The sequence below is a fragment of the Merops nubicus genome, unplaced genomic scaffold (assembly GCF_000691845.1).
Source record: "Merops nubicus isolate BGI_N331 unplaced genomic scaffold, ASM69184v1 scaffold19129, whole genome shotgun sequence".
Taxonomy (NCBI): Eukaryota; Metazoa; Chordata; class Aves; order Coraciiformes; family Meropidae; genus Merops; species Merops nubicus.
This window is the reverse complement of record NW_008633270.1, coordinates 40,081-62,550: the sequence shown is the minus strand read 5'-3', so window position 1 is coordinate 62,550 and position 22,470 is coordinate 40,081. Positions and strand designations below refer to the sequence as shown.

At 39.2% G+C, this 22,470-nt stretch overlaps 2 protein-coding genes across 2 annotated transcripts in view; one reads left to right on the top strand and one right to left on the bottom strand.

Annotated features, from left to right (window-relative positions):
• UBAC2 (UBA domain containing 2) overlaps positions 1-22,470 on the bottom strand; it is a gene marked incomplete at its 5' end in the record, with an annotated part of 84,669 nt that overhangs the window by 31,658 nt on the left and 30,541 nt on the right. The window lies entirely within an intron of this gene.
• GPR183 (G protein-coupled receptor 183) lies at positions 7,378-16,358 on the top strand. The gene is made up of 2 exons (XM_008948210.1): positions 7,378-7,484; positions 15,245-16,358. Coding segments are annotated over exons 1-2 (1,116 nt in total). The 5' UTR covers positions 7,378-7,482.

Here is a 22,470-nt window from a genome sequence, read left to right as displayed (position 1 = left end):
AATGCAGACAATATTCACTGAAGTAAATCAGGTTTTATAAGTGAAAAAGAAAAATAAAGTAAAAAATCCTTCCCCTTCTTCGAAAAGTAATTTTAAGTTATTTCCTTCTACTCTTCTCAAATGACCTTAAAGAGTACAGACATTGTGGCATGCTTTCCAGTTTTTATTCCTCCTGTGACAAATAGTCACTCAGACACAGAGATTTCACATGCAAGAGTGCACTCAGTCATAAGATGGGAAAGGACAAAAAGGAATTTCCCATGTCTGCAAGTGCATTTTAAAAAGGGATTAGAGAAGGTTGAAAGGTTCCTTCAATGTTAATATTCACCACTGAGGTCAACAGAGACTATTGCAATGGTAAAAGTAATTTTTACACGTGATTCCACTGTGTGAAAATTTCTTCCAATTAATTGGAAACTTTCGCCCTCAAGTTTCAGGATATAATTCTGTACTTTTACTTTGAAGTATTCAATTAATCTTTTCTGTTGCCTTCAGAATTTTCTATACATTACTCGTGCCTTGTTTCTGAATATCTGTATGAGCTGCTGCTTACCTACAGTGGGCCCGTTGGAGAAATGAACCACCTGACAATACTAGAATATGATTGACCGTAAGAGACAATAAAAGGATGGCTAAGGAAAACGTGGATCCACTGCCTGGTGGAAAAAGGGATCTAGTGACAAAGAACATGAAAAAAGCCAAGGTACTTGAGACCTTTTTTGCCTCAGTTTTCACTGATCAGTTTTGCCCTCAGGCCTCCCAGGTCCCTGAGCCTCCTGTGGGACTGGAGCAACACCTGCTTTAAAGGAAGACAGTTAGGAAGTTCTTGAGCCCAACTGGCCATACAGGAGCCAAGAGGACCAGGTGGGATGTACCTCAAGGTGCTGAGGGAAATGACAGATGTTACTATCACTGAAACATCACAATGAACAGAGCAGGTTCCTGATGACTGGAAAAATGAAAATGTCACACGTATCTTCAAGGAGGGCAAGAAGAAGATTCAGGTAGCCATAAGCCTCACTTCTGTCCCTGGGAATGTTATACAGCAAACCTCCTCAAAGCTATTGCCAACCACTTGAGAGACAAGGCGATTACTAGTATCCCATATGGATTTATCAAGGGCAACTCTGGCACAGTGGACAAGGGAGGGGAAGGCAGAGAATGATGAAGGCAGAGAAAGCTCTGACTTCAGGATGGCCTTTGACTCGGTCTCCTCTTGTGTCCTTGAAGAAAAACTGGTGAGCTATGGACCTGCTAAGTAGAGTTGAGGGAAACTGGCTGCACAGCCAGACTCAAAGGGTTCTGACCAGCAGTACAAGGTCTAAGTGGCACCCAATTACCAGCAGCTCCCCTCAGCGATCCACACTGGGGCCAACACTGTTTATGTCTTTATTAACCACCTGGATGATGGGACGGAGTGCACTCTCAGCAAGTTGGTGAATGACATCAAATTGGAGGAAGCAGTCAATATTTTGGAAAGCAGGGCCATACTCAGGTGTTCTTTAATGGGTTAGAGAAACGGGCTGACAGGAACCTTACGGAGTTCAACAAAAGCAACTGCAGAGTCTTATACCAGGGTTGGAATAACCCTGTGAAATGGTATAGACTGGCTAGAAAACAGATTTGCAGTTAAGGAGCTGGAGAGCCCTTTGAATATTAATCAGCAGTTTGCCCTTGCAGGAAAGGTCAGTCACATACAGGGCTGCATCATCAGACATGCAGTTACCAGGCCAGTTCTGAGCCTGAACCTGGATCTTTGTGTCCACTTCTGGGCCCCTTGCTTCAAGAAAGGCATTTATATAGTGGAGCAAGTCCAGCTGGGTGTAATGATGGTCCGGTACCATGCCACGCTGCCCAGAGCCAGAATCTCCACCCTCAGAGATACAGCATGGGGACACAGCCCTAAGCAATCTGGTCTTGTCGGACATGCTTTGAAGGCAGAGTTGAACAAGATGACTGCCAGAAGTTCTGTCAAACCTAAGCTATTCTGTGAGCAATAAAAGCCTTGTTCCTGAAGCTCATAATCACTGGAGAGATTTCTGTTCCTGTATTTCACTAGACAGGTACAACCATCCATCCATGTACTGTGAATAAAGGACTATTTCTTAACTTTTTAAATTATGCTAATAAATCGTTCGGTAACATACAGACAGATTCACCATCTCCAAGTGGATGACATACTCTTATTGAAGGACTACTTAAATTCTCTTTTTTCCTTCATTTTTCTCTTTTCCTCTTATTTTTGCTTTTCCCCTCATCCCTTTTATTCTTCTTTCCTCAACTTTCCTCTACTTTCTTTCCTTTCCCAGAGACCTTCATTCCAGTTCTCTGTTCACTATACTACGAGAAAATCAGAAACATGCTTTCATATGCCATGATTAACTTCTACTAGACACTTGAGATGTCTGTGTGCAAAGAAGGGCCACAGACACAAATACATGCTAACTTTGAAGTTTAAAGTTTAAACTCCGGGTTTATTTCTACTTTATGCTTAGGAAGTTAATTCCAGTCATGTGGGTTAGAAAATAAAATTTTCAACAAAACACAAAACTCAGAAACCTGAATGATTAAATTCTAGATTTCGAACACTATACAGATGCCACATCCACCACAAAGGTGTACTGTAACAGCAGGCTCTACAACAATGATACCTTCATTTCAAAAAGCATGTGACATTTCAAAATTTACACTGAAAGAGACTAGATGGGAATATTCTACATTGTATGAAGTGATGAGATTGGTTTTGAACAGATCAAAAAAACTACTTGAAGAAATAGTAATATTGAAAAAAAAAATGGGAGATGTAGAAACTGCTGTCAGAGAAGAAAAACTCAGGGGCAAGTACTTCTCACAAAAGAAACATACTACTTCAGTTTTTAAAACGTGAATATTAAATGTATATTAAAGTAAAAGATTATAACTTTAATAAATATGCACACACAAGACAAAAATGGTTCTAAAATGTATGAACAAATGGGTGGAAAGCTAAATGTTACTTCTGCAAAATATCTGCTGTTGTCAGTGGAAGTTCTGCGGGATTAAACTTGCAGAAATAACCTGTTATTTTATTCAGAATGACTCACTACGCTTAATAACTGTGGTGCTGTATTTTTCTTCATTTAAGCTCTTCATAAGAACATTAACCTGACAAATTCACAACCGTGTATTTTCTGGGGGGACTAAAAATACTGGTTATAAAAGGAGCTGCAGATAATGCACAGCATGTAAACAGTGTGCTTGTAATTCAAGTTACTAGGTTACTTTGGTGCTCTGTGTTTCTACAGGCTGTCTGGATACTGCCCTATTACACTTAAGGTGCCAGCCTTTACTCTAAAAACGTTAAATGTTCTCAGTAACATTCCTCAAAAGTAGGTAGCTCCCTGGAATATGAACACCCTTGACAGCTGGGATCCTCTGCCCAATGGAGCCCAGGGCTCAAAGGAAACATCTATTGCACCCAGTCCTTTTGCTACACAAGGGTATGACACCCCAGTGCCTGAGACCTCTCAATACTAGCAAAAGCATTAGGGCACATTCCCCATTGCTCCTGTATCCAGCTGCCAGTATCTTACAGCAATGCACAAAGAAAGTGGAAAAAAAACAACCAAGACTTGCAGTTGTGCATCTTGAGTGGAAAACAAAGGATCCTCCTGTCCATAGATATCTGCAGAATCTGCAACTTTGGGTTTATTAAAATATGAGACCAACCAACAAACCTCACCCCTCATGAAGACAGAAGTCTGACACCTACCTCCCCTAAGAAAAAGCTTTAGTTTTTAATGCCAAGACTATCAAAAATTCATTCCATAGACTGCCCAGCTCTATTATAAGCCAGTTTTAAGCCCCTTTCCCCTCCCATTGGTGAGGTAATCCAGACCTTTCCTTTTCTGCTGGCTAGATTCTTTCTTCCAATTTCAATTTTAATTTATTCATCATTAATAAGGTGCTAGCACATCATCATTATTCTTTAGCCTTTCTGAAAAGATCAGTAAATCCTATCTCCCCTCAACCTTTGCTGTACAAAGCTGACTTATGGTACCTGCCCATTTCTATTCTACCAGCCTGCTGCAATATACAACATAAAATTTCTTCAGTTAGGCATTCACAATATATAGGAAAGCAATAACTCCAGATAATCAAATCATCATTCCTCTTATAGAACCATGAAGACTTTTTAAAAAAACTTTTAAATCAAGGCCCCTGTCCTTTATTTAGTATATGATTAGCAGGATGTCATTCCTGTGAAGGCCCAAGTTTGAAGATGCCGACGAAGCTGAAGCGGCGGTATAGGAATGGCTGGCTGAAGCATCTCCCCTTCACTGGTGCCTCACTGGTGTCAGCGGGGTGTTACAGAGCGACCTACCCACGCTCACCCACTGACAGTCGCTGCCTGCACCACGTGTCTGCAGCCAGTGTTTGACGGTGACAGCTTACCAGGTAGCTTTGCCTTCATGACTGACCATATCAACCAAACTAGAGTTTGCATTCAGCAAGAGAGAGGAGCTTGCACCTTGTTAAAATGCAGAGGCTCACAGTGAATCCCATCATCAGCTAAATCTGGCACAGAAACTGGAGCTAGGCAGAAGACATATGAAAGCACAAGAAAACGTTGAAGGGATATAGATGGTGGAGTATTTTGTTAAGGAGGTACAGTTCAACAGCTGCATTAAAATTTTTAGTGTCCCAAGTTCATCTAAGATTGGGCGCTTAGTTTCTTCTTCTTCTTCTTTATCTAGATTAACCTAACACATTTTATTTGGCCTCTGCAGAGTTACCGTCACTCACTCGTGAGTCATCATTTACTGTTCCTCTTACTCAAGTCACTTGAGAAGTTGTGTTTAAAAATAAGATAGGATTCAGCTACAGGTTAGTCCTAGACACCAGACCTGTCTCAACCAAAGAAGCTGGTTTTCAAAGGAAAGGGAGGACTGCAGTTAAGAAAGAGGTTGGCTGCATTAATTCTTTAGTTGATCCATAAACACCCTGTGCAACTGAAAGGTAATTTCTTACTTTGGGTAGTAGCTCTCTAGACATTGTACTGGATTTAGCTTTACAGTTCCATTTGTAACCTGCTCAGATAGAGTATGGAATAAGTAAGCAGACAGAAACCAAATCACCACAGGCATCGTAACATGCTGGTCAAAATGTTAATGACAGTGCTTTGATGTCAACATCCCCAAAAGCAGCAAATTAGTGTATTAATTTACATGTTACACTCCTTGCATGCCGAACGCAAACCAGTTAGCTTTTGCACACAAATAGTAAAACCAAATGTGTATCACACTTTTTGATATATGCTATTTCTTGGTTTAAATATTCAAATTCTGAGATAGTCAAAGAGACACTGGAGAAGCAGCAGCTGTGTAAGAACAGAAAATAAATAGCTAAAGAGATATATAGCGAGTGGTTGAACTTGATTATCTTAAAAGTCTCTTCCAACCAAAACTATTCTATGATTTAGCTCAAGCAATTAACATTGCATCATGCCAGGCTGGACTGGTAGCTAACACATCAGTGGTATTCAAAGGGTACAATCTAGTAATGCATCTTAATCAATAGAACACAGAATTTTATCAGCCTGGAGAAGGAAATACATAATGGCATTATTTTATAATGGTAAGACTCTTTTGAAATAAACATTTCCTTTAACATGAAGCCGTGGTACTAATGTCAGACCTCGAGCAAAGACTACAACATGTGTGTATTTCAAAATTTCCCATTTCTACTACAAATTTTTGCTGCTGGACAGGGATTCACATTGCAGTATTACTCTATGCACATACGAACAAGTTCTCTGTGCAATTTCCCTTTAAACAGTCTTTAATTCTCAATACTTCATTTAAAAGGATTCTACTCGGTGATGAAGCTACAAATTTTTTTTTTTAAAGAAATCAAAAACAAGACAAGAAAAACCCCAGAATAATACCAGTAAGTTCTCTCAAAGACTTTCTGAATCTGTTTTTAGAAGATAAATGCCCCATAAAAACTGAGGGACTGAAGCCCCTGTACCGGAGTCCTTCAGTTCCCTGGCATCTAGTGGGAATCAAGCTGTCTGGACTGGGAGTTCAGCACCAGAAAAAACAGCGTATGCTGCCAACTAAATGCTCCAAGTAGGCACAAAAGTAGCTCAAAAGGCTCTACATCATTCAGCTATAGCAAAAATATTTCCCATAAGACAAGGTATATTTACTAAAGTTTATCTTTGTCATTAGATCTGCATTTACTTCAGGCTTTCGGATGCAATGGACACATTAGATGAGATCCTATCTCTGCATGCTGCCAACACTGCAACATCACCAAATGTTTGTGCCATGAAAACAGCTCTAACATTTTTAGAGACATTCCACTCTCTGCATGGGTTGGACCCACCAAAAATAGCATCATCATTCCCTCTTGCTGGTTCTTTAAAATCAGGCTACTAAATGAGGCCACTTTAAAAGATAATACTCTTTTGCAGTCATGAATGATCAGTATGGGGTTTTGGGGAAAATCCCAGGTAACTCACAACCACAGCCTCTAACAGCAAATGACAGGATTTTCCATCTATCTCTGATCTCCAAAACCCTCTTAATAAGCATACTATTTAACTCTTAGAGCAATGTTTTTTACCCAGATACAAGGTTATTCCAGGTAACAAAAGGTCACCTTACAATTTGACATCCCGTTCCTTTTGTATTGCCCAGCCACCCATTCTTATAATTTTAGAGGAATCAGATTTTGTTTCAGGAGTTTTTTTCTTCAATGTATTTACCTTACATGTGTGTTAATATTATTATTGTTATTATTATCCTTGCTCAAAATGCAAAAAACTGCTTACAAAGGCACACATATACTAATGAACCTCGCAGATCACTAGAGTTCTTCAACTGCCTCATATGTTTTCAAAGAGTGTTTCTGTAAAGCCTGATCATTATGATACTAAAACAGTGCTGGGAAGGTACATGGGCTGAGGTGTCTGGTTTTACACGGCGTCTCCCCATGCCACAGTGCCGAGGGTTTCTTGTGCTGTGTCACATTTGAGCAATAAGAAGCTGTTCTAAAGCACATACCGATCGTACAGCTTCCCTACAAACTACATTCAAATTACTTTTAAATGCAAATGCCCTATCGACAAAGTTTTTCACTCATGGGTTTGAGTTTGTCAAGAATTAGTCAAGTAAACCTCTGGGTAAAGTCCCTTCTATGAAAGTCAGTAAAGTGTAACTTCAGGGACGGAGGCGGGAGGGTTTTTTCTTATTTCTCTCTTTGAACAGACTAATTGTAAAAGGATTAAAAATAGATGCTTTCACATCCCATAAAACAGTCAGCAGCAAATCAAGACCAGCATACAAACAAGGTTTTTTGAAGCACTTGAAAAAAACTACCCCTCCCACAAGAGACTCACGTAATCACTCTTGAAAACAATACGCGAGGGTAAACTTTCACAGTCAAGCCATCCTGCTAATGTCCTGAACTGCTCAGAGGATCCAAGAAGATACAGATATGTAAGTACAGAAAACAATTCACTTTTAAAAGCTTTTTTTTTTCCCCACTGTACAACAGCAAACATTTCCAGAAAGACTATTTCTATTTCGTGTTATGCTGAATATTTTTATGTGGTAGGAAGCATAAATGACCTTTGGATGGGAGAGACAAGGCTCGTGGAAAAAAATTCTGTGATATTTTATGTTCACTTATGTTGCCAGTTAATTGTTATCTAAAGGATCTGTTGACCACAGCACCAACAAGTTATTTCAAGTCCTTTCTTATAATACAGCCTTTTGACAATCACAGGAAAACATTTGATACTGCATTAGCTAAGGCACTTTTTTCGGAATAGTAATTTAAATTATACTAATGCAGAAGTAACTACTGTTCAAGTAGTAAGGGAAGCGTTGCAGTTCTAGTCGTTCACTGAACCTCACAGAACACATTAATAGTAGGAGAGAGCCCTAAAATATATCCGTGCTATGGCTGTGAACGCATAGCTTGCTCTATCACATGTGCTCCTCGTCTATGAAACAGCCTTTATTATCAGCTCACACACTCCTCAATCACTCTTCTCATGTCTAAATATTGCCACAGAATATTTTAAGAATTCAGAGTTTTATGAGCTAATTCCTTTTACCTCCTGACATGCATGTCTTCAAAGTTTTTAGAAGGAATTATTTTTCTAAACTGCAATCATGAAACCTCTTTCTCCTTATGATCTTCATGTCACAAAGCTAAAGTATTACAAATGATAAGCCTTTTATATATATATCCTCAATTTAAAAGGATTTTTTTTTTCTTATTTTACTGGCAAAACAAGATAGACTATTCAACAGACAATAACTCAACTATCATTTATTTTAAAAAATAGAGATGGCATGCATGCCTTTGAGTACAGAATACCAGAGGTCTGTCTCACATTTTCACAGCTCCCTGAAGAGATGGGGGAACTGAAAACTTACCTGGCATTTAGCCTTTAAGAGCTCAAGTCTCATCCTTTTGTGTTTGAAAGACTGAGGATATACATGTAATCAGTAATAAATTTATGCTAGACTTAAAGTTGAAAGCCATAAAATTAAAAAGTCTGTGCCTGTGTAGGTTGTATAACACCCAGAGGAAAATAAAATCATGTGTGTGCACGTTTTCTAGTACTGAAATACAGACTGTTATTTGACTTCTCTCTTTGTTCTGCTTGCATGGATGTAACTGTCAATGGCTCAGCTTTTTATTTTGTTTAGTTGCTCTATTTTAGGCTCTCTCCTTTTTACATTTAGTATACTAAAGCAAGTAAACTGAAGGGAGGTTAATCGCAGCATCAGCACAGCTCTTCACATTAACATGCATCTTTGTCAGAGAAGATTTATGGTAGATAGTTCTCACACTTTTCATAGGACAGACCACATTTGGAAAGAGAGATCCAACAGATAAGAGCGAGACATACACTTCAAATGACTTCCACTTTTTCTTTAACCATTTATGCAGCATTTCAACTCAACTTCATTTCCATTTCACATACGTCAGCTTCTACTATTATCGAGTGCCAAATATAACTGTTATACAGCTTTGCAAAATCTAAAGTAACAGATAAAAAAGCAGGACCATAAAGATCCCACAGTGTGCGTATCTGCAAATTCTGTCAAGCACTTCAAGAATATTATAATTCTTCACAGCCATCAAGACAATTTCACTCATGAAATACATACTTGGGATTCTCTGATGTGTGGCTTACGAATTTGGCTTTAGTACTCCCAACGAATTTGCATCTGTACCAAGGAACCATAAAAGCACTACCCTGGAAGCTATCTAACCAAAATTAGCAGTGGGTTGTGACCTAAAGATTCAGCCTTCATATCATTAAGCTCATTCATTGTCATTTAGGATGGAAAACTCAACAGCTTTTGAAAAAAGGTAAATTAGCATAATGCACTAGAAGTGTACGAGTGTGACAGTATTAGAAAGAAACAGGAAGCTTTAGGACACCCCTGTCTCTTGCCTCAGCTTTTATTGAACCACGTGTAGCTCCCAAGCTGCCAATACATACACCATACATACCTACCTTAAGTATATGTTCCTTCTGTATTAACAAGGCATTCTACTATGCAATTTAGCATGCACTCTTTTTAACACACATTGAATCAAACCTATATCTCAAACAGAGAAGACACTCTACAATGAAGATCACTTGTATGGTAAATTAGAAATTCAAACAGTAAATATGGCTGGTCAGAAAAAAAAAAAAATAGATATTAAGGAAAAAATTAAACCTACATAACCACAGCGCTGCATATTTTCCATCTTCTACTGTCCTTAACCTCTGTAAGACTTTACACAGCTTAAACCTACAGAGGACTCAGTGAACTGTCAGGTCAGGCACTGCAGGGAGAGAGAAGTCTCTTTCCCAGCCACCCCTTTTAAATCATTTATACTCTCTATGCACACACAAACAATGTTGTTATTTGCTGATCTTATTTGTTGAATAAATGTTGTCCTTCTCACAGTGACTAAACTTTGTACATGTATACATATTACGTACACTCTATGCATAGAGTCAGGAGAGATCTTTCTAATGACGTGCTGTGCCTTTCCAAGCATTTAATTAGCATCCCTCTTAAATTAGCTACTGGACAGATGGACCAGAGATTCATCTCCAAGGAATAAAAATTATGAAGAGAGACAAATCACACATTAGATTACAATACACAGTTAAAACCTTCTACATGTTCCCTGTTCTGCTGAAAAGACAGATGGTGCTCCTTCAGCAAAAACAGGAGATGAGAACAAGAAGAAATCTCATTTAGCACACAGAGATAGCTTAAGGCTATGCTTATTAATAGTTAAATGTACATAATACTACAATACCACATAGAAAGCTCATCATACATGAACATCTCTATGAACCAGGGCTTTGTATTATGTAGTACTTCCAGACTAGACACCATTCTGTTCATCAAACACCTTTTGCAGTACAGACTCTGAGCTGGGCTCTTGCATACTGCAGTATAGATGCAAAACAAAAGAATAATGCCAGTCAAACGTTTTCACAGAAAAACATTCTCCTAAACCAATTTATTTTCCTTCTTTAATGAGACTACAAAATTGGCTTAGAAAGGCATCTGCACACATCTCAGACATACTAGATTTTCTAAGCAGCTTGACATGGTACTATGATTTTTTTCCCCAAGTGGTTGCTATTGATGCCAAATATCAAGGCAACACACAGAATAGACTAAAAGCTGCCTAGCTAACAAATCCTACAGAATAATTGGCTAAAGAAAAAATTTTTTTCCCACTGGTGATCAGAAAGCAAATACAAAGCTAAGACTTGAAAATGGCAAGTGAGAGAACAATAAAGAACAACCTGCACTGGTTGCAAGCCTAGGCATAATATTAAAATTAATTTTAAACTCTCCCAGGCGTAAAGTCCTCCCAAGTAGAAGCAGAGAGCAAAGGTCATGCCCCTAGACTGGAGATATCCTAGGACACAGTGAATCCGAGAAGTACTCCAGGATCACAGTGACCTGAGCACACAAGCTCCCAGTGCAATGCTACGCAGCTCTGTCTCGGATACCTAATCAACTGAGCAGCAAAAGCAGGGCCGTGGTGGTGAGTATGCTTCCAGGTACACCAACACCAAGAGGCATCTGGAACCTCGTCTCCTGTGTGGGACTATGCTGGGGTTAGAACAGGCATCACACATTTTGCCTTGTGGTGAGACATTTGAGAAGTTCACTTTGAAATGCCGAAACCGTGAGCCTGTATAAAGGGGAAAGGCTCAACCAAAACAGCAATTGCCAACTCATTTTAGAGAAATTTAAATAAGAGACAGTCACATTCTTTACCAAGGAGGCTGACTGACTAAAAACTACAGTACAAATAGCTAATTTGCTTTCCCTTCACTTCTCTAGATCAAGACCAAACAGCCTTTCAGAAAATATGCTTTATATGAAAAGTTAATGGAATCTATACACAAATAACTAAAATGGCAATAACTTGGATTATACAGGAGGTCACACTAAATGAGTAAATGGTCTGTGCCACAGAGTACTTTATGTCTGCAGACTCAGAAAATGTAAAAACCTGAACCACCTTCTCTACAATATCAATATAAAGAGAAGAACTTAGAATCCTTTATGCCTTAAAATCTTGCGTGTACCTTTATGCCAAAAATTAGTGGCAATATTTTCTAAAATTATTAAAACTATAAGGTAAACTAATGTTATCTTTTTTTTTTTCAAGTATATATGTCAAAATAATATTATTAATAAACTCAGAAAGCCACTGGGGAAGATTATATAACCCAACAACCTAGAAAAGGAAACATTTTAGTAGAGATTGTGGAGGGTAGCTTCAATAATGCATCTGGATTTGTGAGAGTAAATGGCCATGTTCTCCTAAGGTATTAAGGCCCACAGCTCATTCAAATCACTCAGAATCAAGTCCAGATAATCTGAGGTCTGCAGCAGTAAGGAGGTAACATTCTCCATTTTCACTCCAAGAATTCAGACCACACAAAAAGTACACAAAATGGGCCTGCTGTTGTTTTTTTCAGACACATTCTGTGGAGGATGTCATATGCTCTGTATGTATAATAAACTGATCAAAAAGGATTGCTGCCAAGAAGCAAACAGCAAATTGACACAAAGGACAGAATTTTTAAAAGCGGTCTTGTCTTGATAATTTAGACACCTTTTGGGAAGAAAGTATTTCATAACTGTAGCTCTGTTTAAGATCAACAAGAACAGGTGAAATACCTGCTGAGGTGAACGGAGTTCAGCCAACAATAATAAGAGCTCAGAGGTACAAAGAAGTTACCGTAGCTTAAGTGATGCACATGAAGTTGTCAGATGGTGGCAGCTTTATCATCTGTTTGGGCTTCAAGCCAGACACAGTATCTCAGTTGTTGGTTTTGGTTTTGGTTTTTTTTTAAATGACAGATATTCAGGTAATATAGCACCTAGACCCCATTGTGACTGCTAAGAAATGCCCATACATACCTACAGAGAAAATATTAATACTCTTCTAAAATGTGCTCCCTACATTAACAACCAAAATATTTTGGGGATAACAGCGGATCAGAAAGAACACTTTCCCCACCCAGGGCTGACTCCCACAGCAGCACAAGAGACTGCTGATATCCTCTGTCAAGGAGCACAGCGTAGCTGATGGGCTTGCTGCCATGGATGGCCCATCAGCTGTGGTCCTCCAGCCTTCTTCTATCTGTTTGTGGCCAGTTTGTCCTGCCATGGAACTGCCCCCCATGTTCATCCATGGATGTCTCAGACAGGACTCTTCAACATAGCCATGGTTTTATGCAAGGGTGAACATCCTATTCAGAGCAACAAGTTCTAGATTAATTTATTACATTCAAGATACAAATTCATAGCACAAAAGTAGGTAACGTGCAATTTATGAAATTCTACTCTTGATATAAAGAAAAAATATTTCAGTGAAATTATGGAATTTTTCCTAAACCACAGTCAAAAGTGCTTGTATAATAGATATTCTATATTTTACAAACATTTATAGAAAGACAAATGAATGGGATGTGACAATTATGCATTTTACTTACGAATCAAAACTATTACATCCTTACAGTGAAAATAAACTTAAACCATTAACATGCTGTAGGTAGTTACCACAATAGAACCTTTACTATAATTTTTAGATTGTTCTTCCTTACATATATCTGAGAAATGACTTTACCTAAATTCGAAGGAAAAGTTGAGTAGAAAATAGAAGTCATGCTGGGAGTGTGAACACGTAATGAGAAGCATTGAAATAAGAAAAACAAAACAAAATACGTCAATGACTCTTACCCATGTGCCTGCACAAACCCACACTATTTTGTGAAACAGCAATCTGTTAAACTTCCACAGAATGAGAGCCATCCTACACACTTCTATAAGGGAAAAGATAAAACAGGAGGAAAGTACACCAGAACTATTCTCAGGGCAGTAACTGCTGTATTCATCAATCATCGAACACACTGACACCAAGATACTGTGAATGATGCAGAACTAACTAATATAAAATTCCACCTAGATCTGCACTACAGCTGGAGTTGCTATTTACCAGTTTAATCCCCTTAGTAAAACCACAAAACTCCCACTTCAGATTTGACTTCCAACCCTGAATTCACTATTCCCACCTCTTGACACATGGTACACATGTCACGGGTAGCCAAGAATCAGCATTGTACATCACTCAGACATCACCCACCTATCTTTCCTGTGTCTGTGTAACAGCCCACATAGACTTAACATACTATCTGGATGCTAAATTTCTTCCTTAAACATATGTAATATAACTCATTTGTGTATTTTAATACACACCATTCACTATCTGCAGGTTTACAGAACCCTATGCACCCCTGCCAACCTAGCCACAAGTCTGCTCAGGCTGGCTTACAATACAGTAAGTGCTGCAGGTACATTAATTGTGAATAACCTGAAATAAGGAGGACAATCTCCTTAAAGCATGACAGAAGATAATACTTTTTCAATGAAAAACCCTTCAATTTCAAAGTTAATAAAAGGATAATGAATGTTTTCTAGAATGTGTAACTTGGAACTTGAAAATAAAGACCTATTTTCCAGAAATACTTTAAGGTACAACAGGCTCCAATTGTTCATAAATATTGTGTTGAAAGGGCACATCCTCAGAAATAACATAAACATTTTAATTGAAGGTACCAGATGGACATAAAACTCAGGTTAAAACAGCTTTTACCTCCAGACAGTACTCTGCATTAAAGCAGACACAATCTTGTTTTGTGCTGGTTTAATCCATAGATGGTGCCTCTCAGAGGCTCCGTTTCGCAGGGCAGCTGCTCAAGAGGTGCTGTTAGATGCTGCATCCTTTCTGACATTTATGCTTGCACTACAGAACTCTCAGGTAACAACACACCTAAGAAATATTTTTGCACTGGAAGCAGTATCAACCGAATGGAGTCTTTCCCATTTCTGAAATTCTGCTGGAACATTTTTTATATTCTTAAGATCCCCAAATCACTGCCATTTTGCAGCTCTTCCATGCATTTCTGCCTGTGCAGGTTAAACTATTTCTAAAATCTACTAAACTGACAATGCGTAAAATATTTCAGCTGGATTATCTCTCTTTCACAGAGATACTTTAGCCTCATTTTTGCAGAGGCTAAAGTAGTAGTTTTAAGAATTTATATATGTAACAATATTTGAATTAGATTCCAAAAGCCAGTTCTTAAAACTAGTACTAAACAAGCTGAACTATACCAATACGGTAAGAACACTGAAAAAATTTAGTTTCTCTAAACAAGTTAAACCATCACAATATGAACTGTTAGAAACAAAAACTGCCTAAGAATCAACTGAAACACATGTAAAAGATTTTGTCCGCTTGTCTCAGCTCTTGGAGACTTCATGTGACCCTTTATCATGTGGTTTCTTCAGACTCTTTTTTTCCCCTGCGATTGCTTTAAACAGTCTACTACCTTCTGATCATCTATAAACTTCACTTTCCACATACATCACATCCCTGGTTTATTATTTTGCCCGCTGTCTGATTTTTTCCAGGAGAGAAAGAATTGGGATCAAAACAGAAAAGCCAGAAGTCAGTCATATTTTTGTTTGTTGGTTTTCGGAAGAAAGCTTGAAAAGTAATTCACCATAATGAAGTTTCACTTCAGTTTTTTTACAATCTTGCTTTTTGCAACACAGGTTGACCATTGTTACGCATAAGTTATTTAGCTACGTTTCTCACAAAAAGTTTCCTTTTGTTTGTCTTTGTGTTATGTTAGGTCTACTGAGCTCCCTGCAATGACAGAGGTTACAGAAATGGAAGCTTTCACAGCTCCTCTGGCCAACGGTTCCACCTGTGATTTATATGAGCACAAAGATACAGCTCGGATACTACTCTCTGTTTTCTACAGCGCCATCTTAATCCTTGGGGTGCTTGGAAACACCGTTGCCCTCACTGTCATTTTTAAAAACAGGAAGAAGATCAACTCCACTACCCTCTATTCAACAAATCTTGTCTTCTCTGATCTCCTGTTCTGCATCGCCTTGCCTACAAGGATAGCCTACTACGCCCTGGGATTTCACTGGCCATTTGGAGAAGCCTTATGCCGAATCACCGCTCTCTTGTTCTACATCAACACCTATGCAGGGGTGAACTTCATGACATGCTTGAGCATCGACAGGTTTTTCGCTGTTGTTCACCCCTTCCGATACAAGATCAGAAGGATTAAATACGCCAAGGGCATTTGTGTCTTTATCTGGTTTCTTGTGTTTAGTCAAACTTTCCCATTACTTATACAACCCATGTCACAGGAGGAAGAAGAAAGGACTACATGTATGGAATATCCAAACTTTGAAAAAATAGCACATCTACCACTTATACTTCTCGCTGCCTGTTTAGTAGGGTACCTTATTCCTTTGGGGATTATACTATTTTGTTACTCTCAGATTAGCTGCAAACTTTTTCAAACAGCCAAGGAAAATCCACTGACTGAAAAATCAGGGATAAACAAAAAAGCCATCAATACAATCATATTTGTAATTATAGTGTTCGTCGTCTGCTTCACCCCTTACCACGTCGCAATCATACAACACATGATTAAGAAGCTTCAGAATGAACCCTTGTGCACCGAAAAGCAAATTTTCCAGAAGTCACTCCACTATACTGTATTTCTGATGAATTTTAACTGCTGCCTAGATCCTTTCATCTATTTCTTCGCATGCAAAGGATACAAGAGAACTGTAATGAAAATACTGAGACGGCAAGTGAGTGTATCAATTTCAAGCGCTGTCAGGTCACACCATGAAGAAAGCTCACGAGATGCGGGAGAAACACAAATGACGGTACTTGCAAAATCTTCCAATGGGAAGCTACCTGAGAAATCAAGCCTGTAGTACACTATGGTAGAGCAAGCTTAAAAGTCCAGAGTCCACAGTAAAAACTCTTAGTGCTTCCTGTACAGCAGCTTAAGTAAGATCCTGTTTCTCAGGATGTCAGGAAACCAAGGAGTAATGTTGGACTGAAAAAGAATTGTCACAGGACAGCAGGAAAACTCAGCATTATCATTTCCTAGCTGTATCACTTTGACTGATCTCATTTTTTTCCCTAGGAAACACACACGGTTGTGAGTGTTCAAATTCCATACCCCACATATGTATGCCTGGATGTTATTAACTCAAGCAAAGACTCAATTCACAGTGTGGGTGTCTGAGAAAGGATTAAACATAAATAGCTTACCGTTCAGACTGACTACAACCAGAGCATCTGAAAATTGCAAGACCTCTGGCTGATCTCCAATTACAGAAATGGTTTTGTTAGCCAAGTCACACAAGCAAAGAAAAATCAAACTGTGACTAATGTTATCACAATTGTTGTGCATGAAATGGGACAATTTCTGTGCATGTTTGACTGTCACAAGTGCTTAGTTTATAACCCTTTGGAGGTGAACTGCTTTTTACAGTATTTGGAGCATAAATGTCTTATTGGACAATTCAATACTGTCAAATGTAATAGATGAAAAGTTAACAAACTGTTTGGTTCTCCGCAACACTGAATATCTGCTATATCTTAAATCACTCATCTTTACAAGGTGTATTATCTCTTTACTCCTTTCCTGAAGGAGAATTTTTCTTTCTCATTTGTATTGTACAAAGTCTCTACTCCAGTTGTATATAAATTATTTATAAACACAAAAAGTAAGTTGAAGCCAGAGACTGTAATATGAGAACCGCACCATTTCAGTTAAACGAGCAGTGATACAGGGCTCTTCAGAACTTCTGCTGAAGTCAGACATGGACACAAGACAAACATTTTAGAAACAAGAATAAATGTTCCCAGTTGAAGCCACCAAAAAGTAGGTGGCTTAATTCTGACGGTGTGAGATGGCCGCCTCTTTTTAAGCGCTATTTACCTGAGAGATCAAGAAATGAGAACAGCAGGATTGGCTGGGAAAGCACAAGCTTTCTCATCATGCCTTTGTACAGCATATCAGAGATCCCTTTGGGCACACTGAAATTAGACCAGCAAAGAGACCAGATGACATCCTGCTGGAATCTACTCAATGCCAGCTGAGCATCCAGGATGCAGGCCCTGGGTTCCTGCTGTCGTGCCCTTCCGTCATGTGTCAGCTTCCTTCCCTACTTCATTCCTGGCCCCCCCATCTTTGCTTTGGTCTTCTATCTTGTTAGTATGCCTTCACCTACCAACACAAATTTCTAAGTGCACTGTGACGTTGTGATGGAAAAGAAAAACTAAAGACTGCCTGATAATTACTGGTAAAAGCTATGCCAGGTGTCAGAATAAATGTTAATTATGCTATCTCTCTGGCATTGCAGTTCTACTGGAAGTCAAACAAATGTAGTTAACATTTGTCATCTTCGCATCTCCTTCCTTCCTTGTGTCTTGACCTCCACCTGCCTTCAAACATGGAAGGGTCATATCTGAACAGCAGTATGGAAACATTAAATTAACGATTATGTTTTTATTGCAAGGAAAATGCAAGAGACTCTATATTTCATGCCACTTAGATTGTCAAAGTTGAGTTTCTAATTATAAAAGACACTATGCAAGTATGGCGAAATGGAGTAAGAAAAATATTTTTTAACAGAATAAGTTCTACTTAATTCTGTATGCTATAGCAGTTCTGTTCTTGTCAGCTTTTTTAATAAACTATTCTAAAAATATTATTTAAGAATTTGTTCCTATTGGAGTAAGCAAATGATAACCTGGTAAAACCACAGACAGATCACTCATGGATACCTACAAGCTGTAGAAATAAAACATGTATTATTAACATCACACCAGTACCAGCTCATTTTATTCCACTAATGTCTGGGTTTTAATTTTGATATGTGTTTCATCTAACTGTGATTATAAAACCTCAAAGGCAAGAAGTATTTTATATTTGCCTGTAAAATGTTAAAGATATATATTACAGCACCACACAAGGCAGGCATCTATGTAAGTGGAAAGAAAGTGAAGATATGTATTGAAAATCTTTCTTTATCCCTGTTTTCTTATGTCATCAATTCTCTCATTTTCAAATTGGGCTTCATTTTTAAATGACATTGACTCTCAAACAGCTGATTTCAGATCAAAATATCACTTTTGCACTAATAAGCCTTAGAGCGTTGGTCCAGTTAGACATGGGTTTGAACAAAAACTACTTTTTTCTCCTTATTTTAATATTTCTCAAATGTTGAAGGAACCAATAAAATAAAAACTTTGAAAAGCTACGATAAGCTCAGCCTCCTGAGGAGTCCTAAAGGCAGACACACAGACAGTGACAACTTATAGGTGTGGCAGCAGATGCTGATGCTTCACGACGTGTCAGCACACGCTCACCGCTCATGCACGCTTAGATCAATGAGGAGCCTCTTTTCCGTGGGCTTATCTGAAACTGCCAGAAGTAGTTTGTGGTGGTTTCAGTTGGCCTGGGACACTGGACTGAAATAGTTTAGAGAGCATCTGTCCTATTTCTTCTACGAATTGTGCTGTGGGGCTGGTAGCCATCACCAGAGAGATGGCAACAAGCTGCTGCATGGGAGCATGGCAGAGCAGTAACATCAAAAACTTACAGCTGCCCTCAAACAACTGGTTTTCTTCAAGATGCCCTTATCTGTTTATCCTGCTGGTACTCTTCCCCCAGAACTGTTTGTTGGAGTATTTTTATAATATCAGTTACCCACAGTGGCACAGCTCAGGTCCCTCTCCTCCTGCATGCTGCACAGACATGAACAAAGGGGGCAAAGCCATACCTGTTGTCTCTTTTCCTCTTCAACCCTGAATAGGTAACAGATGTGTCTGTCTTTTAAGACATGAGCATATCACACCATGCAACACATGCCTGAATCAGTATGAGCTTTGCAAAAGAAAGTGAGCATTTGCTTTGGCAAAAGTTTTTGATACGTTCTAGAAAACGCCTTTTTCTACAGGAAAGTCTGAGAAATGGTCACACAGATCTGGAGCTCACTTGCCCTTTTCACATAGAAATTAAACAGCTGACAAGTAGGAGCAGGTTCAGACAGCTTGTTTGTTATGAGGATCTGACTGAACTTCTTCAGAAAAAAATGGAGTCTCTGTTTAGAGAGTGAAGCCCAGTGAGGATCTTAAAACCTGTGTTCATAACAAAATGATAGAATAACTCTGTACACTGGAGTACAGAGCTAGGGCAGTTCCCAAGAGGAACTCCAACTAGACTATGTGTCAATTGCTGACATCTCTCTCAGATCTCACCTGGTAGGGAATATGACAGATCATGTAGAAATAAAAATTATGTTGGGACCAAATGGCACATTTTGGCTGTCTCTGTTCAAGTCCAGAAAAGAAAGCTGTATAGAAACCTGTTGTTGAACACATGGCCAAGTGAAGGTGCATCATGTGCAAAAATCCCCAAACACACACATTTTCAGCAAAACAGCACTTAGTGCCTTCACCTTTTATTTCCCTGAGAATACAAAACTAAAGGTCGAGTACTGCAAGTGCTCAGACAGGTCCCCTCAGCTACTGTGGGCTTGAAGATATTGAAGCCTAACTGAAAGTGTGGAGATGAAGAATGCAATCTCCTGTGGCTTACAGTCCCAGCAGGAGAGGACAGGTATTCCCCAAGGCATCACTGCCTGACACTTTTGGCTGTGGCCCTGAAAGCTATGCAGATAAGGAACCTGTCAGCAACATGGTCATCTCCTAGCAAAAAAAAACCAGTAACAGCAACTGTCTGAAGTGGTAAACACTCTACCACAAATAACAAGATTCCTGACAGTGGTTAATGAGTCCTCTTAAACCAGCAAGCTCATTAGTATAAAGAAAAAAAATTGAGAGGTTTGTGTTTTGAGTTTTAATTTTAAAACAGATGTTGCATTAAAGACTAACGTTGTTCTGAAACTCACAAGGTTTTTTATAAGCAAGGAACAAACAGACTCCAAGAAAAGGATGAGACAGCCTGCAACATTAGAAAAATAAGTAGGATGCAGCTGAAGAGAAAGAGAAGCTTTGCCTTACATGACCAATTTTGGAGGAACTGAAGAGCAGTGGCGTACTCTGCCTCTTCTGCGTCCACGTCTGTGGTACAGAGCAGGGAAGAACTCAAGACAAACTAAGGTTTGTATCTTAGCAGTATCCCACTGTGTTGGCTCAACATAGGCAAGGCCAAAGGACACCAAGAATCACTAGAAAAATATCAAATTTATCTGAGCAAAATATTTCTAAACACAATCTTGGCTAAGCTGCAGACTGCAGGCTAAGGCTACGGTATAAAATGAACTCAGCCAAGCTGCAACTCTTTTCTCCAGAAAAACAGGGCAAATTGCTGTTTGTGTAATAAATGCTCAGAAATATTTCCTCGAGTTTTTTCCCCCTCAGAATACTCTCTTGGCTTCCTGTAATGTCTTAACTTTGGACTTCCTGACGCAGATGTCTCATCTTTGGACATTACAGTCCTCAATCAATTTTTCTTCCATCTGCCTGTCTCATTCCATTTTAAATAATAAAAACAAAGTCTGTGCCTGCAGCATCTTGCAGCAAGAAGTTCCACAGTCTAACTACCCGTGGTGTCTGGAGCCATTGTCTTTTGGCTGTGACACCTGTTAGTTTCATTTGAAGTCCCCTGCTTCTTGTACTAGAAATGGGTTGACACAGCAAGTCCCTATTTACCCTGCCCACATTAGTCATGATTTTACAGACCTGCACCAAACCCCCTTCCTTCAAGCCATCTAGTGTCTTCTCCTATGAATAGTCAGATCAAAGCTGTTTGCCACTTCATCCGAATTACAGAAGAAGAAAAGAAGGTAACTGCAAAGAAAGAATGGAAATCCAACTGTGCTGAAGCTGGGTAGCAGAAGAAAATGGTATCTCTATCCACATGGAGATCAGCAGTATACCGGTCTGCTTCTAGCACAGCAGCATACAGGTAAGTCTCAAAACTAGGATCTTGCCCCTGACTGCCAAATAGGTTGGGTAACCTTGCTCAGAGACACTAAAAAAAGAAGCACAGGACCTCAACAGGCTGGGAAAATGGGCTCACAGGAATCTCATGAAGTTAAACAAGCCAAATGCAACATCCTGTATCCAAGATGGAGTAACCCCCCACACGGTGCAGGTTGGGCACCACCTGGCTAGAAAACAGACTGGCAAAAAAAGTCTGGGCTCCTGGTGGACAATTAAAGATGAGCCAGTAGTGTGACCCCCCAGCCAAACATGTACAGGACCAAAAGAACATTGAGGGGCGCCATCTTTCCCCTCCACTCAGGACTTGTGAGATCACTCCTGCAGTCCTGTACCCAGTTTGGGGCTTCCCAGTACAACAAAGATACTGGCATACTGGAACAAATCCAGCAGAGGGCCACCAAAAATGATGAAGGTGCTTGTAGCACATGCTTCAGGAGTAAAGGCTGAGACACCTGAGATGCTTCAGCCTAGAGAGGGAGGACCTGAGAGTAGATTTTATTGCTGTCTTCAGTGGTCTAATGGGGAGGGATACAGAGAAGATGGCAACACCCAATAACAGGCGTATGTTGCAGCAAGGAAAAATTAAACATTAAGAAGCATTTTTTCGTCATGAGTTAGCCAGACATCAGGAAAGGCTGCACAGAAAGACTGTGAAATCTCTATCCTTAGAGACAGTCAAAGCCTGATGGGACACAGCCCTGGTTAAATGGGCACTACAAGGGCTGGACAACACAATCTCCAGGGGCTCCTTTCAACGTACATCTTCTACAACTAACAAATTCGGTCAAAACTTTAAGTCAGACAAGAAAACAACATGAAATTAGATGGATTTGAGTAAAATCACCAAATGATACAACTTTAAAATCCTTTAGTGTTGACCTCTATTTAAGCTTTTATCAAAATGCTGTCATTAGCATCCTGCTAAAATAAAGAAAGGTCAATGCACGGCCTAGAGTTCTTTCCAAAGAGCTGCATTTATTTTTCCTCAGTGCAAAATAAGAGCTTCTTCTCTTCCTCTTTTCCTCAGTTGTGACAGATGTTGTGCAAAGGGCTAAACTAAAA